At 36.2% G+C, this 19,680-nt stretch overlaps 1 protein-coding gene across 3 annotated transcripts in view; it reads right to left on the bottom strand.

Moving 5' to 3' along the window:
* The window catches only part of LOC142339208 (uncharacterized), a 53,610-nt gene extending 34,614 nt beyond the window's left edge, over window positions 1–18,996 (bottom strand). The window contains exons 1-3 of one of the 3 annotated variants that reach the window (XM_075389052.1): window positions 17,958–17,992; window positions 6,738–6,755; window positions 1,409–5,636 (exon numbers count right to left, since the gene is read on the bottom strand). In XM_075389052.1, the coding sequence (XP_075245167.1) occupies window positions 1,409–5,625 (4,217 nt within the window). In that variant the 5' untranslated portion in view covers window positions 5,626–5,636; window positions 6,738–6,755; window positions 17,958–17,992. Of the gene's footprint in view, window positions 1–1,408; window positions 6,050–6,737; window positions 6,756–17,905 lie in introns of those variants that run through there. The other 2 variants (XM_075389051.1, XM_075389050.1) reach the window with 2 other exon arrangements.
* Window positions 18,997–19,680: the final 684 nt, after the last annotated feature.

The following is a 19,680-nucleotide window of genomic DNA, read 5'->3' as shown; positions in this document are numbered from 1 at the left end:
GAAATCCCGAAAAACAAACATTTTTGGTTTTCTTTACATTATACTTTTATCAGAAGAAAAAATACCAGCATTCCCATCTTTATATTATTTAGTAACCCCTAGATTATTCAAAATCTCCAGTTGTCCAAGATGTTAAATTGTGATTTTTTTTTATTATTTTTTCCAGTTACATAATTTTCAGGTTTCACCTCATATTTTTAGTAATCCCTAGGTTATCCAGAATCTATCACTCCCATTGATTCTTTTATCATGAATATGGAAGGACTGAAGACAAACAAATACCTGTTCGTCCTCTGCAATATTGTTTAATTCGAAACAGAATATAAAAGGAATTGAGGTATGTCAATCGTTTCATATCGTATTTAAAGTCTAATCGAATTTCTAGATTAAAATAACAGATTTGCAGGATTTGTGATGTTACGCTTTTTCATTTTTCTGCTGCTATTATTTGATTCGTATTCTTATTATTCGTACATTTTTTTGAGTTGAGTGGCTTCAAGTACTAACAAAAGTGAGGAATCCGTAGGATAAAAGCAGTTTTGAAATATTTCACTGACATGTCCTTTTCTTCTCATCCTTCACATTATTTTGATGCTGAGTTATATCTTTACAAATTTGAACAAATTTGGCATGGGATAACAAAACAGAAGATTTTTAATGGCTTATTTATTTCAGTCGTATGCTAGAATGACATGCCATCTTTTATTTCCAGAGCTTAGGAAGGTTTTGGGTTGATGTAGTTTGCGATAAAAAAGGTCCAAAAAAAGTCGGAAAGTCTCGGCATGTACATATGTATATATTTCTTCTATTGGAGCGAGCACTGCACAATGAATTGAACTTAACTTTTTCTCGAGGTTTCCCCACTTTTTGAACGTTTCGCCTGTCATCTAGTTGACAGAAAATTGAGCGAAGACTGGGAATTCGGAACATTGCGTGCACCTGCGTATTATCGAATTTTATTTTTATCTATCTTTCAGTATTCAGTGTAAGAAAAAAGATAGATTTTGAAGACTTAGTCTCATGATTTTTCGAGCCAATTAAAATTTTAACGATCGATTTGTTGTTTAAGATCTTTTCAGAGATATCGACATAAACATATAGGCGAGCCAAATTTCGCTTAACAAAAAAATCTACTGTCAGTTTCAAAAAAAGACGCTGGTCAAAATATCTTTGAAAACTTTCAGAGTGTCTTCAAGTAACATTTAAGGCAGCTTTTCATTCGTTTATTTTGAACCAAAAAGTCGTCAACAAAGAAGGCAGGTTTCACTAAAAAATATTAATTGGTTCGCCCAAAAAAATTAACACAAACAGCAGCTGAGTTCACAACAATTTTTTAAATAGTAGTTGAATCTGAAGTACTCATGAATGCTAACTCAATTTTAATTTTTAAGTTGGAAAGAAAACTGACCTTTGAGATTGTTCTGTTAAAGATTTTTCAGTAATCTGCGCCCTGCGAAGAGACGGTACCTGTTGCTTCTGATTCGAAACCTTTTCATTTTCTTTTGTCTCGTCATGTTCTTCTTCAATTTTTGTCATCTCCCGATTTACTGCAACATTGTTTTGATTTGAAGACTTAAAATTGTTCGATTTCCTTTGAAATAAAAAGTTGTATATCGTTGACCAATAACTTTTTCGAGTTTCTTCACTTATAGTTGTAGAATCAACTTCTTCAGTCTTAGAGCTTCCAGTGTCCGCTATAATTCCGTCTTTAGGATCAGTGTTATCTTTGGTATCTTCATTTTTTGTAGAGGAATCAAGACTAAATTGTGACTTGCTCCTCTTTAGAGATAGTTGACTCGACTCTTTGCTCGATGCCGGTTCGGTTTCATTTGCTGACGTCACAGAGGGTTTCGCCATAGCATTACGCCATGGTTTTTGTGACTGATCGTGAACTAAGGAGCGCACTTTTTTAGGAGGGTCTTCTTTCTGGGGTTCTACAATAGATATTTTCTTGCGTTTCTGGCCAGATATAGGTCTAGAAATTGTTGAAACTTTCGCTTTGGCATTGCTACTTGAATCTTGTTCGCTAGTAGCCAGTGGTTCGATGTTCTTGGTTCTATTTTTGTTTACTTTCAAAGTTGGTGGGTAGTTAACGGTGGAAGTTTTGGATGAGTTTGATTTTGATTTTGAATCGATGTTGCTAAGAGTCTGATCTGACTTCGACCTTGTAACTGGTTTGGGTGCTTCGTATTTCCGAGACACTTGCAATTTATGTGGAACTGGAGAATTGTCGCTGACAGTCTTTTCGAATATCTGGCCTGAAACCTGACCGTTTGGGGTGATATTGAATAAAGGCACGTCAGAAGATAAACCACTAATTTCGAAGTCAACATTGCTCACATTATTACGAGGAGTATGATGCGCACTTGTGTCTTTTTCACAATTGACATCAATTTGTGACAGTTCCACTTTTTCCTTCACGCCCTCTCTGACGTCATTACTCCCCTCATTATTGCTAACATCTGTCAATGAATGTTGGTCGGAAAATATTTTCTGCTTCGGCAAGTTCGCACTTCCTGATGCAGTTTTTAATGTTCCGATCACACTTGTATCTTTAAGTTCGATGTCGTTTTTGACGTGCTTGCCGTTGATAGAGGCACTAACATTGGTTACCCCATTAACCCCGTTCTTCGGATATTTAACAGGTTGTACCACCGACTTGTCATTTCTTGTTTCCAGAACAGGTTGTTGTGTTTTGCTCAAGTTGAGGGGAACTCTAGAATAATCAGGTTTCTTATGAGGAATCGGCTCTTTCACAGGCCGAACAACACTCTGAACCGAAGCTTGTCTTGTATGTCGTTTAATGTGGGAATTCTCATTTGTAGGCTTCTGTTGACTGAAAGTGGAAGAAACTTTTACTACGGCTACTTTTTGATTTTTGTCACTCACGGGAGTCGCAATCGGAGTTTTAGCCTGAATGATCTCTCCGCGGTGGGACAACATTTTGTCATCACGGGTTCTAGTTTCTTTTAAATCAAACTGCGGTTCTGCTTCGTTTGCATCGACTACCGTATCACAAGATATGTTTGAAATTGAACTGATGGCGGATGACAACCGAGGTAATCTATGATTGTTTGAATTTAAATTCTGATCATTTTCTGCATTACTATCAATCGCTTCTACCAAACATTTAAAAAATGATGAATTGGGAACATTATTTTGATCCGAGCCGATAATTTCATTACAACTGTCAGACTTGACACTGACATGGCCAGTAATTTTTGGTCCAGTATTAGCAACTGACTGTTGCGATGTTGACTTTTCAAACTCATTTCGAACGTGCTGTGGTTTCTCCACCAATTTAGCACCATAATCGAGGTTCTCCGAAGATTTCTTGTCATTAGCTTGACCAATACTTGTAGTTCTCTTATCATTTGATATTTTCGGGCCCATTTCCACCTTTTCTTTGTGGACTTCAGTTTTGGGCTGCTTCGAAGGTGAGAGGCTAGAAGGACGCACAGTCTTGTCAAAATGTATTGATCGCCGAGTCAAGATCCCACTACTAGCGTTGGACAACTTTCCATTCGACAGCTTTGTATTTCCCGCAGAGTTTTCTTTAACGTGAGTTACAGCATTGAGATTCCCAACTTTATTCGATGATTTGCGGAGAGGCAGTTGATCCTCAAAAACGACAGACTTCTCTTTTCCTGAACCCTTTGATCTCGGACCGCGATACTTTTCTGGGCTAATAGCAGAGTTTGTCTTCGATGACAGCTCTGATAACAGCTCCTCCTTTTCAAACTGACCATTTATATTCTCCTTTCTTCCCTCTCCAGAACTCAGAATACTTTTCCTCAAATTATCAACCGACATTTTTGGCTCTGGGAGGTTGAATTTTGGTTTCGGTCTGGCAATAATACTTGGCAGTGTTTCTTTGTGAGAGGGAGTATTGGTTTTCGAAGTCGGCAAATTGGAGGCAACATAAGTTCCTGTAATGTCAACAACCATTTGTTTCCGATCACCTTTGGGACCCAAAATTTTAACCGGAGAAAGATGTCTGGATTTCCGCCTGGATGTCATTTTGTGATCATTGGCTACGTTCGCCTTCTTAACAGATTGTTCGGCGGTATTTTGGTCATCAACTTTTTCATCATCTTCATTTCTCGTTTCACTTTCAAGTACTCTGTTGTCATAACTTTCTGCTGGTTGTTTCGGAGTCTCGCTTTCAATTTTAACGTCATTGCTTGTAAGAATTTCGTCGTTTGGTTCTGAGTTAGAACGAATTAGTCTACCTTCAGAAATTTGATTTGCTTCACAATTACTCGAATTTGATTCAACGTTACTTTCATCTACTTTGATATTACTCTTTTCTTTCTCGCTAATTTTGTCTTTGCTACTAAAAGCTACAAAAACATCAGTATTAGTAGCAATCAATTCGTTATTAATCTCAATTGTTGTAACACACGGCGGTGTGGTCTTCGTTTCGCCGTTGTGATCATTTTTTACGTTTGAAAAGAAGTTCGTTTGATCAGACGTCGAAAAATTGACAGCCGTGTTGTCCTCAAGGTCACTATGCGTGAAACTTTCTTCGCGACCAACCACCTCAGTTAAATTTGAAGCATTGCTTTTTGACACTTCATTCAATGTTGTATCTATATAGTCCAAAACTTTTTCTTTTGAACGTTCTACAATTTTATCTGTGCTTTCGTAAGTATCTAGATTAGACTTTAGTGCATGGGAACTCCCGTCATTTTCTGTTTTTGGCAACTCTTCACGGCTCGGTTTTGGTGGTTCCACTTTTTTGGTGGGCGATTTAACGGACCTCTCAACAGGCACAGCCTTTTTCACAGACGGAGAGGGAAATTTAGGGACATTAGGGGCGATCTGGTCCCTTTTTGTTTGACCTTTTGCAGGTAAATATTTATAAGGTTTGAAGTCGTCTATCTGTTTTTCATCTTCAATAGGAAAGATTTTTAAAATCTGAACCTTTTCGGGACTTCGATGGCGAGTTTTTGGTTGTTCAATTTGATGTGAAAAAGTAACCTTTTTGGCCTCGATTTGATCACTGAACCCGCCTTCGTTGTCAACTTTTAATTTTCTTTCGAGAGAAAAATTTTGCTTCTTAGCCGATGAACTTGTCTTCGTACTGCTCAACCTCTCTTGATATTGCCCATTTAGTTCGTCTAAGTCTTCTGCTTTAGCGTGATCAAGTCTTACGCAATCGAGGTGAACTCTTATCTGGCCATTAACATCACGACTGATTAAAATCGGCGATGCGTCATTCATTTCCTGCCCCGATTCCTCAACTTTTCCGAATCTTTTCTTGGGAGAATTTAACTTTGGCTTAATTTGCTTAGGTACTTCAAGAGGTCGTAGTTCTTGAACACCCATCGGCGCTTTTGAAGATGTGTTAATGTTAGGGGGTCTGCCGACGTTAAGTGGCATGAAGTTAAAAGATTTGGAGTCTATTCTAGAGTGATACAAGTCGAACTCTTTCGCATCTTCACGAGAAAAACGACCTTTGACTCTCGAATAGGTCTCCGTATAGTATTCGTGATGTTTCCGCAGTGCATCTTCTTGTTTTGCCCGCTCCTGAATTCGTTCCCGGTACAGGTCAACTCTGGCTGTTTGCTTCAGCAGATGAACTGTAGAGCGAATTTTGCTATTGCAATCTTTCAGCTCCATTTGTCTGCGATCTATTGAAAGAACGTTTGATACTTGGGGCAACCCTGTTTCAAAATTCTCTTCGCAATCATTGTCATCAACTACTTGAGCAGTATTGCTGTGTTTTAGCCTAGTCATACGGGCTACTGAAATGACTTGAGAGGTAGATTCGGGGTGGGTCAGAAACAAAATCTGTTCATCTTGTTTCTCCACGAGTTTTGAACCGTTTATAGAGTTCATTAGTTTTATCCAGCTTTTTTTCGGCATATTGAAGAAATGAGTTCACTTTGTCTGATACCAGGAGCTGTTAAGATGATTGGAAGAAGCTAAAGCATTTCATGGTTAGTTCAAGCAATCAGAAGTACGTTTAAACATGATTAGTTATTTTCTCAGCAATATGATGAATTCAGTAGCGGTAAAATGAAATAACAACAACAGCAAGGATCTAATCCCCCCCATCAAGTGCTAGTTACGACCCTCAACTACGAATTAATTATTGCAAAAAAAAACACGTTAATCTGAAAAAAATAATTAGGTCAGAAAAAATCTGAGAAACAACACAACTCGCGATGACCTATCTTGCCAACCATTTCTATGTAGCATATACGAATCCTTTTACGCATCCCATTCTTTTTAGCGAGCTTTAGTTATTTTAGTTGCCTTTTTGGCTGTCGTGGATGCGACTTTTTGACAGTCGCTTTCAATTATGGACCCATCACCCCCCCAACCCCCACCCGCAATGCAACTACCCATGTTTACACTTTCATAATGATATGTGTTAGCGGTAATTGCAAGTTCCACTTCTGATCAGACTACGCAGCCCCACCATTATTAAGCAAAAGGCGTCTTTCGTTTGTTCACGCATGCTGATTAAGCAATAATTCAGTTCAAGGGGGAGGATACTGCTCTTAACATTGGCTGATTAAAGTTTCTTTTATCTGAGCTTCTGATGTCATTCAGAACAGCTATTATTATCTTGTTTTTGAGGTCATCGCGTAAAAGAGAATAAAAGCTGAAAGAACAGCAGACTCTCAGAATAGCTGAAAAATATCACTCAGAATTCACAATTAAGTAGACAGAGACTGATGATAAGAATAGAGTAACGAATACGTTCCGTTTCGTCTTTTACATACCTCAGGGCAGAAATTTTCCTGAGAAAAGAACATCAGAATTTATAGAGCAGTTTATAAAATTCAAAAAAGTTTCAAAAACTTTACCGTTGTTCACAATTTTTAAAATGTATGAAAACTGCTGAGCCCAATGCCCAAAAATCTTGACCATTGATACAAGCAATGAGTATCGGTAATTTGCATTTGTAAAATATGGTCAGATTCCTTTCATCCATATCCGTGGCCAAATTAATCTAATATTGGACTCAACAAGGATCCTCGGTAATGTACGTTTGCCCATATTCTTCCGACCCCGCTAAATCACGTTTTTGAATTAATTATCTAACAAATGAGGAGATAGAAAACTTTAAAAAAAATTCATATATTGTACGAAAAAATTGGTGTATCCATTTATAAAAACCCTTTCAGTTCAAAGCACTAAACAGATTAATTACTAACTCATTAGAGGGCTGAGGATACCTCCCATTGAGGAGAGTAGAGGCAAGACAAACAATATAATCAAACGAAAAACAACAAGCATTACTTAAGACCAAAACTCAATGTCTATCTATTTTTTTTAAAAATAATGAAACATTAAAGTAAACCAATTGACTTGCATTTCACCAGAAAAGATAAGAGACCTGTCATTAGTGAGATTAATTTTCAAATAGACAAAAAACAAAGATAGCAAATTGAAAAACAGGTTTATAATTTTTGAAAACAATTAAGTTCATGAAAACCATTAACTATCAGGCTTCAAGGGCTTTTTTATACCTTCATACAAAGCAATTGCTACCCGACGTTATACAGAATAAAATACAACTACAAAAAGAACAAATACAGTCAAAATCAAAAAGTCAGTTCAATTTTGCGAGGAACCGGCATCGATACCCGATAAACTAGAAAATTATTACTAAAATAGTTTAAGATAATCATTTGCGCCTTTTTTAAATACACTGATACGATATATAACCTTTTCATTAGGGTGGAAATCGGACAAGACAGAAAGAGAACCTAAAAGATTGGAAAATGGCCAAAAATGAAAAAAAAAGTTATGAAAACTCATATCAACGCCACAAAACCATTAGTCAAATGTTAAAACAGCAATCAAGACTACTGCCCCATAATTCACCTGAAACAGAATTCAGCCTCTCTCCTTGATCACACAACGCTCAAAGAGGCAGAAAACAAGATTAAAAGTGCCAAATCTCAAAAAACATCAATTTTTTTTAAAACAATTTTTTAAACACAATAAGTCATATTTACTATAAGCTATCATTAAAAATCAGTATTAAGATCAATATGTTGCTGATTAGGAGGCTAATTTGACATGTCATTGGCCAGAAAAAGTGAAGACTAAAAAACAACAAAAAATATAGACAGAATTAAAAATTTCAAACAATTTTACGCAAACGGTTTTGAAGCCGAAAACATAAGCTTTTCATTGAATTACCATGTATGATCATTGACCATCGTATGCACGACAATTTGACCTGTCAATAGTTGAGTTTTTATTTGAAATTATTCACATCTATAACCAACGTTAAATTAAAAAATATAAAAACATTCACAACTAGATCAAAACTAGTGGTAAAATTGCTGCCTCTACATTATATCAAAAATATTTTCCAATCGTCCCCGAAATAGCTAATTTTACAAAAAATTCAATACATCTAAAAAAGATGCATTTTGGATACATATGAAGATATAATATCGAAAAAACCGTTATATATTAAACAAAAGCATGAGATAATTTTTTTCCTAGCTCTTTAGATACCAAAATAGACCTTCGCTAAATTAGACTGAGTCATAAGACTGCAAAAAGAACATCAAACGCTGGCAAAAATCAAAAAATTCATTATAAAGTTTACAAACATAATTAGTCGGAGCCACAGAAACTATGAGATATACTAAGCAAGCACAAAATTTTTCGTTGCACCTCATTTAAACTAAAATCGATCCTCGTGTTTTTATTTCAGAAACGTGAAGAAAACAGTACAGTTTTGCCTGTAATTGAGATGAAATGCGAAAAATATATTAAAAAGGAAAAACGAGAAATAAAATACGAATGCTTTATCCTTGCAAAAATTAACAAGGAGACTAAAATTGGGCTTGGTATTTTTGCGTGGCTGTTAAAAAGATTAATTGTTCCAAAAATTTTTGTAAGGTTTTATTGGCTGACAAAAATTTTGATAAATAACTAAATTAAGCAGTTTTTTAAATATTGATTTAACTTAGCGAAAGACCGCTAATATGTTAAGTCCAGAAAACTTAAGAAGTCTCATAGACCTCATCGGAGTGCAGACAGATTGTGTCAGCAGTTTGTATGTCTCAACTACCGCTCAATCTGGACAAGGTGGGCCAAATAAGCATATTTGTTGCCATTTTTCAAGAAAAATAAATTTTCAAAAAAATTAGCCAAAATTTTTGGCGAAAACAGTTGGTTCAGTCATTTCCATCAACTCTTATCATTAAACCTAAAACAAATGAGATTATCGTGATCAATGTTATCATGTTTTCGGCAAAATTGATCAAAATTGATCAAAATTTTAGCAAAACAAAAAAGTAAACAAAACAACGGAAATTAGGCTGACTTTCAAAAAACTTTGAATCTCTGTTACTCCTCAGAAAAACCGAAACTTAAACAAAAACCTCACTAATTTGAACCTCACGCTTGACAAGCTTTTCAATGATACCACTCACAACTCTGTACCATTAATATATCGATTGGGGAAAATTGACTGAGGAAAAACAGTTGAGCATATAGCCCCCCCCCCCCAAATAAAGTGGTTCGGAACAACAAGCTCATAAAAACGCTTAGGCATTGATTTCTATCTAATTCTGGGGGACTTTAATTTCTATCTATGCTTTTGGCACTGTCGCCAAGTTTACATAATTTTTCAAAAGGTTTCAATATATAGGCCACCCCCTTTGTACTTCTGAAATCTTGTTACCAAAAATCGGCCGAAAAAAAAAATCTAGCATCCCCGATAGTAGCACAACGAACATCAAAAAACTGTGCAAACTAACGCAATGCCAGGTTTGCAAATATGTCGAAGTTTTTTCGAAGCAACCAAGCGACATAAAAGTTAACAATTCAAGAAAGATTATGCACATTCTGCTCGAAAATAGAAGAACGTTTCTTTGATGATGTGTTTCTTGCCTACTAGCTCTCAAGCATGTCCAAATTTTTTAAAACCCTTATAAAAAATAGTTTTGATGCAGAAGAGTCTAGTATCCTAAAGCAACAAAAATTCTGTCGGAAAAGTTTACAGTTCACTAATGTGCAGTTCACTAATGTGCGTGGCTGTTAAAAAGATTAATTTTTCCAAAAATTTTCGTTATGTTTTTTTTGGCTAACAAAAATTTTGATAAATAACTAAATTAGGCATTTTTTTAAATATTGATTTAACTTAGCGAAAGACCGCTAATATGTTAAGTCCAGAAAACTTAAGAAGTCTCATAGCCCTCATCGGAGTGCAGACAGATTGTTTCAGCAGTTTTTATGTCTCAACTACCGCTCACTCTGGACAAGGTGGGCCAAATAAGCATATTTGTTGCCATTTTTCATAAAAAAACTAAATTTTCAAAAAATTAGCCAAAATTTTTTGGCGAAAACAGTTGGTTCAGTCATTTCCATCAACTCTTTTATCGTTAAACCTAAAACAAATGAGATTATCGTGATCAATGTAATCAAGTTTTTGGCAAAATTGATCAAAATTTTAGCAAAACAAAAAGTAAAACAACACAACGGAAATTAGGCTGACGTTCAAAAAACTTTGAACCTCTGTTACTCCTCAGCAAAACCGAAATTAAAAAAACCTCATTAATTTGAACCTCACGCTTGACAAGCTTTTCAATGATACCACTCACAACTCTGTACCATTAATATATCGATTGGCGAAAATTGACTGAGGAAAAAACAGCATATAGCCCCCCCCCCAAATAAAGTGGTTCGGAACAAGCTCATAAAAACGCTTAGGTATTGATTTCTATCTAACTCTGGGGGACTTTGATTTCTATCTATGCTTTTGGCACTGTCGCCAAGTTTACATAATTTTTCAAAAGGTTTCAATATATAGGCCACCCCTTTACTTCTGAAATCTTGTTACCAAAAATCGGCCGAAAAAAGGAATCTAGCATCACCGATAGTAGCACAACGAACATCAAAAAACTGTGCAAACTAACGCAATGCCAGATTTGCAAATATGTCGAACAGTTTTTTCGAAGCAACCAAGCGACATAAAAGTTAACAATTCAAGAAAAATTATGCACATTCTGCTCGAAAATAGAAGACCACTTCTGTGATGATGTGTGTCTTGCCTACTAGCTCTCAAGCATGTCCAATTTTTTTAAACCCTTACAAAAAATAGTTTTGATGTAGAATAGTCTAGTATCCTAAAGCAACAAAAATTCTGTCGGAAAAGTTTACAGTTCACTAATGTAATAGAAAACTAAAACAAATACAAGCAACGAAATTCCAACAGCATAGTTCAAGTTTTTAACAATGAAAGGAGAGCTGAAATTTCTTTCATTATTAATGAACGGCTAAATGCATCAACGCAACAACCGTTTCTTTTTGAGCAGGCAATTAAAATTCAAAAATTTACAAAAAGGAGTGCGGCATGCATTCCTTCATTTATAGGGGTTTCTAAAATTCTAAAATTCGAATACAGATCAACTGTTTTCCTATTTGCGATCAATCAAGGTACAATCAAATCAAATCAGATCTAATTGTTCAGAAACCGAAAATCAGCTTCAATAAAATTTAATCAAATAAAAAAGCATGTTGTCTTGAGAAACGTATAATTTCCAATAAATTATCACGTACAGGAGAAAAAGCAATTTGAACAAAAGCAATTTGCATTTTTCATAATTTTGCAATACGTCATGATCTGTAAAGGAAAAATTTTGGAGAAATCTTTTCACGCCATATAGTCAAATAGACAGATTAATTATCAGGACGATGACAAATAATCGCTTCAAAGAAGCACAAAGAAAACTTTAGATGCTTACAAAAATTAATTAAACTTAATTACCTTCTCATTCATTTTTAGACTCTATATTCATCTTCGTGTCCGGACAAAACAGTCCCAGACAAAACAGTCCCAGACAAAACAGTCCCAAATTGCAAAATATTCCCAGACAAAACAGTCCCAGACAAAATAGTCCCAAGAAACCAGACAAAACAGTCCCAGACAAAATAGTCCCAAATAAAATGTACCTAATGCCATTATACCCAATGTACTTTGAAATGTTCGTTCAATAATCCGACAACAAATTAGCAGTCGCTATTACCCGTATGTTTTAACATACTTAATGGCCATGGCCATGCCTCAGCGGCCCGTGGGACTTGATATGAAACTATCACAACCGAACATGGGATTAAATTATCCGCTTGTTAAATCATACGTGTGAGAGCTATTATAATGGCCTTGGGACTATTTTGTCTGGGACTGTTTTGTCTGGTTTCTTGGGACTATTTTGTCTGGGACTGTTTTGTCTGGGAATATTTTGCTATTTGGGACTGTTTTGTCCGGGACTATTTTGTCTGGGACTGTTTTGTCTGTTCACCATTCATCTTAGTTCGCCTTTATTCGACTCCAAAGAACTAAGGAAAAAAGTGTTGTCCAAAATCTCAAACACAATTCGTGACGCTTCAACTGAAACTACACAATAAAAATCTAAAAAGCAGTTCCTCAGTTGAATTTGATGGTTTTTAAATTACAATATTGTGTAAGAGCAATTCCATATTGTCGTTTCAGAAATCGCCTATCCATATTGCTCGTACGTTTAAGTCTTATTCCAATCAGATGCTTGCCCGCTAAGATTTTCGAAACTGATGAAACTAGGGACTGTTACTTCTAACAAACTTAAGAGTACAAAGAAAAAGTGATGCGATATATTGTTCATCAAAAAAGAGTGCACCTTTTTATGATGTTTCATCACTCGTGATACTCTTTAACTTTTCAATTGTATGAAACAACTCGTACAGAAAAAGATTTGATATTAATTTCATAATCAGGAAAATAACAAAAATGTTCAAGAAAATTTCTTCATATTTTGCCTTTCAAAACTATTCACCTCTAGCATTGATTTTGGAACCTCGTGCACAATGGATTCTATACTCCGAGTTAAATCAGACTGCTCATACACTAGCAGAGATTAGTTTGGTGGTTTTCTGGCCATTTTAAGAATTAACCATTTTCCTTTTTTTAATATGCTAATTTGAATTCCTCATCAAATAGAGACATCATTATAAAATACTCACCCCCTTTTGTCCTATTTTGGGAATCGTATCTTGAGCGAAATACTCGCTATTTCAAACTGATACAAAAATACCGAAGCAAAAGATACTGCCATTCTGAAAAAAAATAGCTGCAAACTTGTTATGGTTTCAAAAACTGCACCTTTCCTTTTTTCTTAAAAGGTACACTAAGAGTGCTGTGTCCCCTTAGCCTTTGTTGAAATACGAACTAATACGTACGTCCAAAATGCGTTATAGAAACATGATGAACCAATAACTGTAAACACAACTGAATCAAAGCAAAACTATTGTTATTTTTACAACACTTTTGATTAGATAGTTTGTTTTTATGTTCAAAAATGTTAATTGGCAGGTTCAAATGAAATTAAGAATTACCTAAATTAGGAATAAAACTTTTTGCCCCCAATCCACCGTTCCTTATGTTCACAGTAGAATCAGTATTAAAAAGTCTTATTTCCATATTAGTCACATAATTCTTCTTGAATTTCGCTGATTTCCACTAGTTAAACTGTTAGGCCAATTTTTCTAAAGGAAAGGCGTAAAAATGAAGCTAGGTTCCTGAATCTTACAATGGACACCCTTGAAACTTAAAAACGCCTGACGCTGAAGAAAATTATTTTATCGTAAACGCATATCAATTTTAATCAATCCCTTTTCTTAAATTCGAACTTTACTTTTTGTCTCTAAAAAATGTTTCTCTCTAGGCGTTATCATTTCTCTTTAGTGCTGCTACGATGATCTATGCTTAAGAGGATAATCCAGTTGGTACAGCTTTCAGGGTTTTGCGTAGCGTGGGTTCGTTTTCAGTACATAAAGGTTAGGTTTTTTTCGGTAATGGTTCGGGAATTGTAAGCACAGGAATTGGTAACGTGGGTACAGGTACAGGTCCGCGGGCAGATGCAGCAGTCTCAATAGGTGCAAGTTTATGTGCCGATTTTGTTTACTTGTACGAGGGGGAAATTTTAAAGATCGAACCCTGGATGTTCCGCTCAATGGAACCCTATCTTGTCCTTGCTAAATAACCAATGATTAGACAAAATTTGGTCAAAAATTTGCCACCATTCCTGAAAACTTTGCAATCAATCTTCCAATAGTCATAGAGATCTACGACATGAAGCTAAGGTTTGTGGACTTTTCCAAAATTCAGGAATTGAACGAGGAGGAGGCTTAAGGAATTCATAAGCGTGCTACTGCTGTTTAGCAGATTTGAAAAATCCCGATTACTTTTTTAAACTAGCCGACACAATTTAGCTACTCAAACGCTGCCATAGCCGAGCACCCAAACAATGTATTTGCAGCAGCCACCAAAGAAAAAGCGGCCAGTACAGCAGCCAATCAAGAATCAAGAACAAACAGATCCATTGAAAAGACTCACAGACCTTAGACTGATGATTAGCGACAAACAGTTTGTCGGGACGTTAACTTGGCAGAGACAGCGAAATCCTATAAACATCGTTATAGAGGCCGTGACAGCATTAGAAGCCAACAATTCATTCATCATGAGTCAAATAGCAAATCTGCAGCCGCTAAACAAGGAAACAGTCAACCGAAGCTACAACAGCAAAAAGCTCCAGATGTCAACAACCAGGTCAAGTCTTGTTAAAAGCTTTTTTGCATCTACGGTCACAAAACTTAGAAGAGTCAGATGAGAAACAACCAAAATTTTTGGTATAAAAACATAAATTCCTTTTCACTCTTTGCAAAAAAATTGCCTTCACCTTATGCATTGCAGATGTTGGTGACAACGTTCTTGGCTTGCTTAGATTTCTGGATTGAGTAAAAAATCAGAGTCAATCATGCTAATCTGACCTTGACTGAAAACCTTAAAGGTCCTTCTACGAGGCCATCAGTATCTCATGTTGACAACACTTATCGGAGCAGTTAGTTAACACCAATTTCACTCCTATTGAAAGTAATAGATTAAAAGCAAGGAAAGAAACTGGTGTTTTTGGTGATCCCAAAGGACTTCACAAACTCGAAATTTTGATTAAAATAATTTCCCGAAACAAAGAAAGCGAAGGCCAGAAAACCCCCGAAACAGTCGTTGATGAAATGCAACTACTTGCTACAGTACGGTTTCCAAGAGACAATACGAGCACCACAGCATATTGTTTGAAGAGAACAACAAAATTGGCTACTAGATACCATGGGGTCAATTATCGATCGTACAACCATGCAAATGTCAGAGAATTTTGTCCAACGCTAGAATCTCCGATGGTTGGACTTCATGGTACATACATTCAGCTAACTTGACCTAATCAAAGCATATCATGAAATGCAATTCATCTGAACAAAATAGAGAAGACAGCCACATCCACATTCTCTTTGTTTGAACAAGCAGAGCGCCCGTCAGCAACTGAGACGAAGGGAAAACGCTTCAGCGATGCATCTACTAAGTAGTCCAGGATGTTTAGGACGTATTTGTACGCAAAGAAAACGTACCGAATGCATCCTCTGGAATCGAATCACATCATGGAGAACAACAACTTGATCGCCCATTTAAGAGTCATCTTGAGAAACGCATGGCTTCGAGATACAAATGAAATCTGATTGTGCAATGAAGCCAATTCTCGCAAAAATCAAGTGCGTACAAAAGACAAATGACTACAAAGAAATTAGTAAATCTATGATAATGTTTCTTACATGGAGAAAACTCAACAAAAAGGTCATATTACTGAGCCTCTAAAGTAACTACTGAAATCAAGTCGGCTAACGCCGAAAATGATGTCAAGACGCAAATCTAATTGTCCTTCGAAAAACTGCGACCCATCTACGCGTGTCTTCCCAACAAATCAATGACTTTTCGAAAACTAAATTTTGCATTGTCAGTACTTCGCCACGCCACACATCATCAGATAGCTCGTTGCCATTCTGAGCGGATGCTTCGAAAACAGCCCAGGGAGCAGCTATTTGCGATGTACTTAGATCTGCCAAAAATCAACTAATCGCATTTTCTTCTAGTAGCCTTACCCAAACTGGACGCAATTTCAAAACTTGTAAAAAAATTACCAATTTTGCAGCTCCAGTGAGGTTTTGTTTCTCATTGAAGAAAAAGAAACTCTGGTCTCCACAAAACACAAACCTTGCACCTCCCGTCGAATTAGCACATCCAAAATCTATTTTTCAACGAGCTAAACAACGTTCAAAGCCACAAATGAAGACGAACTTCACGTGTCCCAGGCCAATAAAATTGTCGCTTATTGCCTGTTACATGGGTCTCTCGCTCAAAAACAAATCGATACATAAAGAAGATTCTCCGTTGATCCCTTGGCTTTTCCATAATTGGAAATATCAAAGAGATTTCTTTTGTTGTGAAATCCAGAGGAAATTTGAATGGTGTGCAGGAGATCCTTAAAAAGTTATCGTATTCGCTGGGATAAGTCCGTTATTGTCTCATTCCTGCATCATGATTGAAAACAAACAGAACGAATGATGTGCCAGAGTCACCAGAACACAAGTAGGTGAACATATCATCATCATCATTGTGCAGTCTTTGTTCAAAGAATGTCTTCAATGTCAGCAGAAAAACATTTGCAGACGCACAAAATGAAAGCTATGCCGAACTTAAGACGGTTTTACCAGATTCAGTTATGTACATCTAGATATAAGACCGGTGTGAACACATCATGACTCTCCAGATCAAAATTCGTTACAGTGTAAAGACAAAATGGGTGGAAATTGAATTCAAACTTCATCATCCTCGATTAACTTTGAGCATTGTCAATTGTTCGTTTTGGAGAAATAATTAAGCCAGATGAAAACAGAATATATTCTATGCCACTACAGGTCTGCATACACTAATACCAAAAAAGTAGACAGACTTGAGAGTAAAAATTTAGTAGAAAAAGTAAACTAGTAGATACCGATTCTCTGGAATATAATCGACTAATTTTTGTCAATTATACTGATAAATAAAGAAACATTAATTTTTACCAAATAAAACAACGGTTAAAGTAAAAGGTTTGAGCCGAACGGTTGCCTTTAGTTGCTAAATATGGTAATCAGACAACTGAAGCTGCCAAAACAAAGAGCAAAATAGCTGTAGTGAGTATAATTTGCTGGAGCGTTTTTGCCTTTGCAACGAGCCATATAATCCAATAATGTTCAAGCGATGCAAATACAGTAGTTTAATCCAATGTTTCCATTAACACTTTGTTGATTAAAAAACATCCCAAGTAACCCTGGCGTGCTTTGAGATATTGTTCGTAGTCCTATTTATTGTTTTGTTTTTTAAATAATTTTCTCGATTTTTAAATTCACTTCAAGCGCACAAAGCTAGTTCTCAATGATAAAGTGTAGGCTTATATTTTCAAAATTCAAGTTTGAATGATCAGATAGCTAATTCTTGACGTTTTGCCTAGATTTTTTTAAAATCAATTTAGCTTTCGAAAAATCTTGTTATTCTGCCTCAGGGCTTATCTGTTGTTATCCCTAATAAAGCTGTTACTTCGTATAATTGGTTATTTTCAATCTACTTTCGCTTTTTCTTATATTTGATTGTTTCGCTGACTTTGCTGGACGACGTGGACAAGTTATTGAACAGTTTCGGCAATATCTGGATTGATAATTTTGCATTTTTGGTGGTATTTCTGTAATATGGTGGTACTTCTAAATTTTTTTGGGTGTTTTGGTGATTCTATTTTTGCTCATGATTTCTGTATACCCACTTTTCAATCTGACAATTTTTCTTGATTGCCCATTAAAAATAACTGTATTCGATTCCCCACTCCTAAGTTCCTTTTCCAAATTGATGAAATATTACATTTTACAGGCAAAACTAGATTTAGTAGCTAGAAAATTATGTTTCTCATTTTCTCATCGATGCGTACACAAAACATGAAAACTTGCCTGAAGAAAAAGACGGCCTAGTATTTATATTCCCCATTTTTGAAATACTCCAATAAAAATTAAAACCTCAACTTACTATTATTTGGTCTCAGCCGCGTTGCATTATTGTGAATCCGATGTATACTCACCTAATGGGTTGCACTGCTTGTTTTCGACCAGAAATAGACTAGCTAATCAAGAGCTAGTTATTTAACTAAAATAAAAATTAATAACCGATCGTAAATTGTTGGAATTATGAAAACTCGTCACCACATAATCGCGTTTGTTATAACGAACAGGCCATTTTGTTTTGACGTCTAATCGCGTTTTTTACCTCAGCTTGAAATGTGACTCTCTTCTCTGCGAGATAAATCGTTTTAATTATTGTCAAGCCCGCTCCAGTGCCGCCAAGAAAGCCTCTTTTCAGCTGACAAAATTACCATTTTTCTGATTTTAGCACACACTTGATGGTTTTAATGGTGCTTTACTTTGTCTCATTCAACTTGTCAAATTCCACAATGTATACTCGAACCAGACCACATAAAGAATAAAAATTAACCAATTTTGTCGCTCTTACCGTCAAATTACAAAAGTTTGCGCTGATGAATTGTGATTTTGATCATACACTTCTAGCGCTCAGTTAGTTAACGTGTATATACAACTTGTAAGATTACTCGTCATTAAAAGAAATCTATTTGCTGCGTTTAAATTGAGATCAGAGCCTATCTCTTTATAGTTTGGCAATGAAGCGTTAAAGTCAGCCAGAACGAAAAAAACCACTTGCGGCTGACTTTCGTTCATCTTAGATATGTAGACCAACTTCGATCTTAGACGGTTACTCTTAAAAAAACCAACTTCTTCAGTAGAAAGCGGCTGGGCCTTGTATTACCAAGGGAGATGGAGTGTTAAAACCTGTCAGACGAAGCAAGTAAATCCCTAAAAACTCACGGAATTACCTTACTTTCTCCCCCTGTCCCCGATTGATCTTTTTAAACGTTGTGTACTAGGAGATCCTATCACTGTATACTACTACTCATTGAATCTGCAACTTGTACATGTCTTCAAATTTATCATCGACATTTTAGTTGACTTGGTATTTATTAACAAAAACAGCCGACATTTCAAATTATTCAAAACGGCGTCTGAAAATTGTTTACATACAAGCAAATGCGGGAAACGTGAGACTAAGATCACGCGGAGCTTTAAACTTATCGATACATGAATCATTATCTACCAGAGCACTAACAAACTCTACATTAGCAAAAAGCTCAGGAAAAAGCTGCATAGAAAAACATGATTCCCAGAACTGTTTCGAAAGTGTAGCGGGCTATAAGACATGGCACTGTCAAAAAAGCTGGTTTATATAATGGCAGAAAAAGAGAAAAAATATATGCGTGAAGCCGATCCATAATTTGAATTCTTATGACATCTAACTCGATGTTAGTCGCTCTCGACAAGAAAGATATGATAACAATGACAACCTAAATAACAAACTCAAATAATTAAAAATTTTAAAATATTGCCGAGTAAAATCGGGCGAATTGATCTCATACGACCAACGAGCAGTTAGCTTTGGTAGCAGCCAGCTGGGACTTAGGGATACCAGCAATAGGGGGTTGACAAGCGGAGTGATGGGTGAGGCTCTAGAGATGTCGGGTAGGGTTGAAAGGGCAGAACGAGAGGGGGTCCAAATCGCCAGTTCGCGGAGGGTGGGCGAGGAGGGGGAATGTTGGAGGGACGAGTGGAAGTTCCAAGATAAACAAACGCCCTTCTCAACCAAGACATTATTTCCTCGAAAGAGTTTTGGTGAATTAGTTTTGGTTTACTTAGAGACTAGGAAGGCGTAACGCTCTAAGAGCTCTCCTCAGCCAC

The sequence above is a fragment of the Convolutriloba macropyga genome, chromosome 5, assembly GCF_964194025.1.
Source record: "Convolutriloba macropyga chromosome 5, txConMacr16.3, whole genome shotgun sequence".
In the NCBI taxonomy this organism is placed as follows: Eukaryota; Metazoa; Xenacoelomorpha; order Acoela; family Convolutidae; genus Convolutriloba; species Convolutriloba macropyga.
This window is presented reverse-complemented; position numbering and strand designations above follow the sequence as displayed.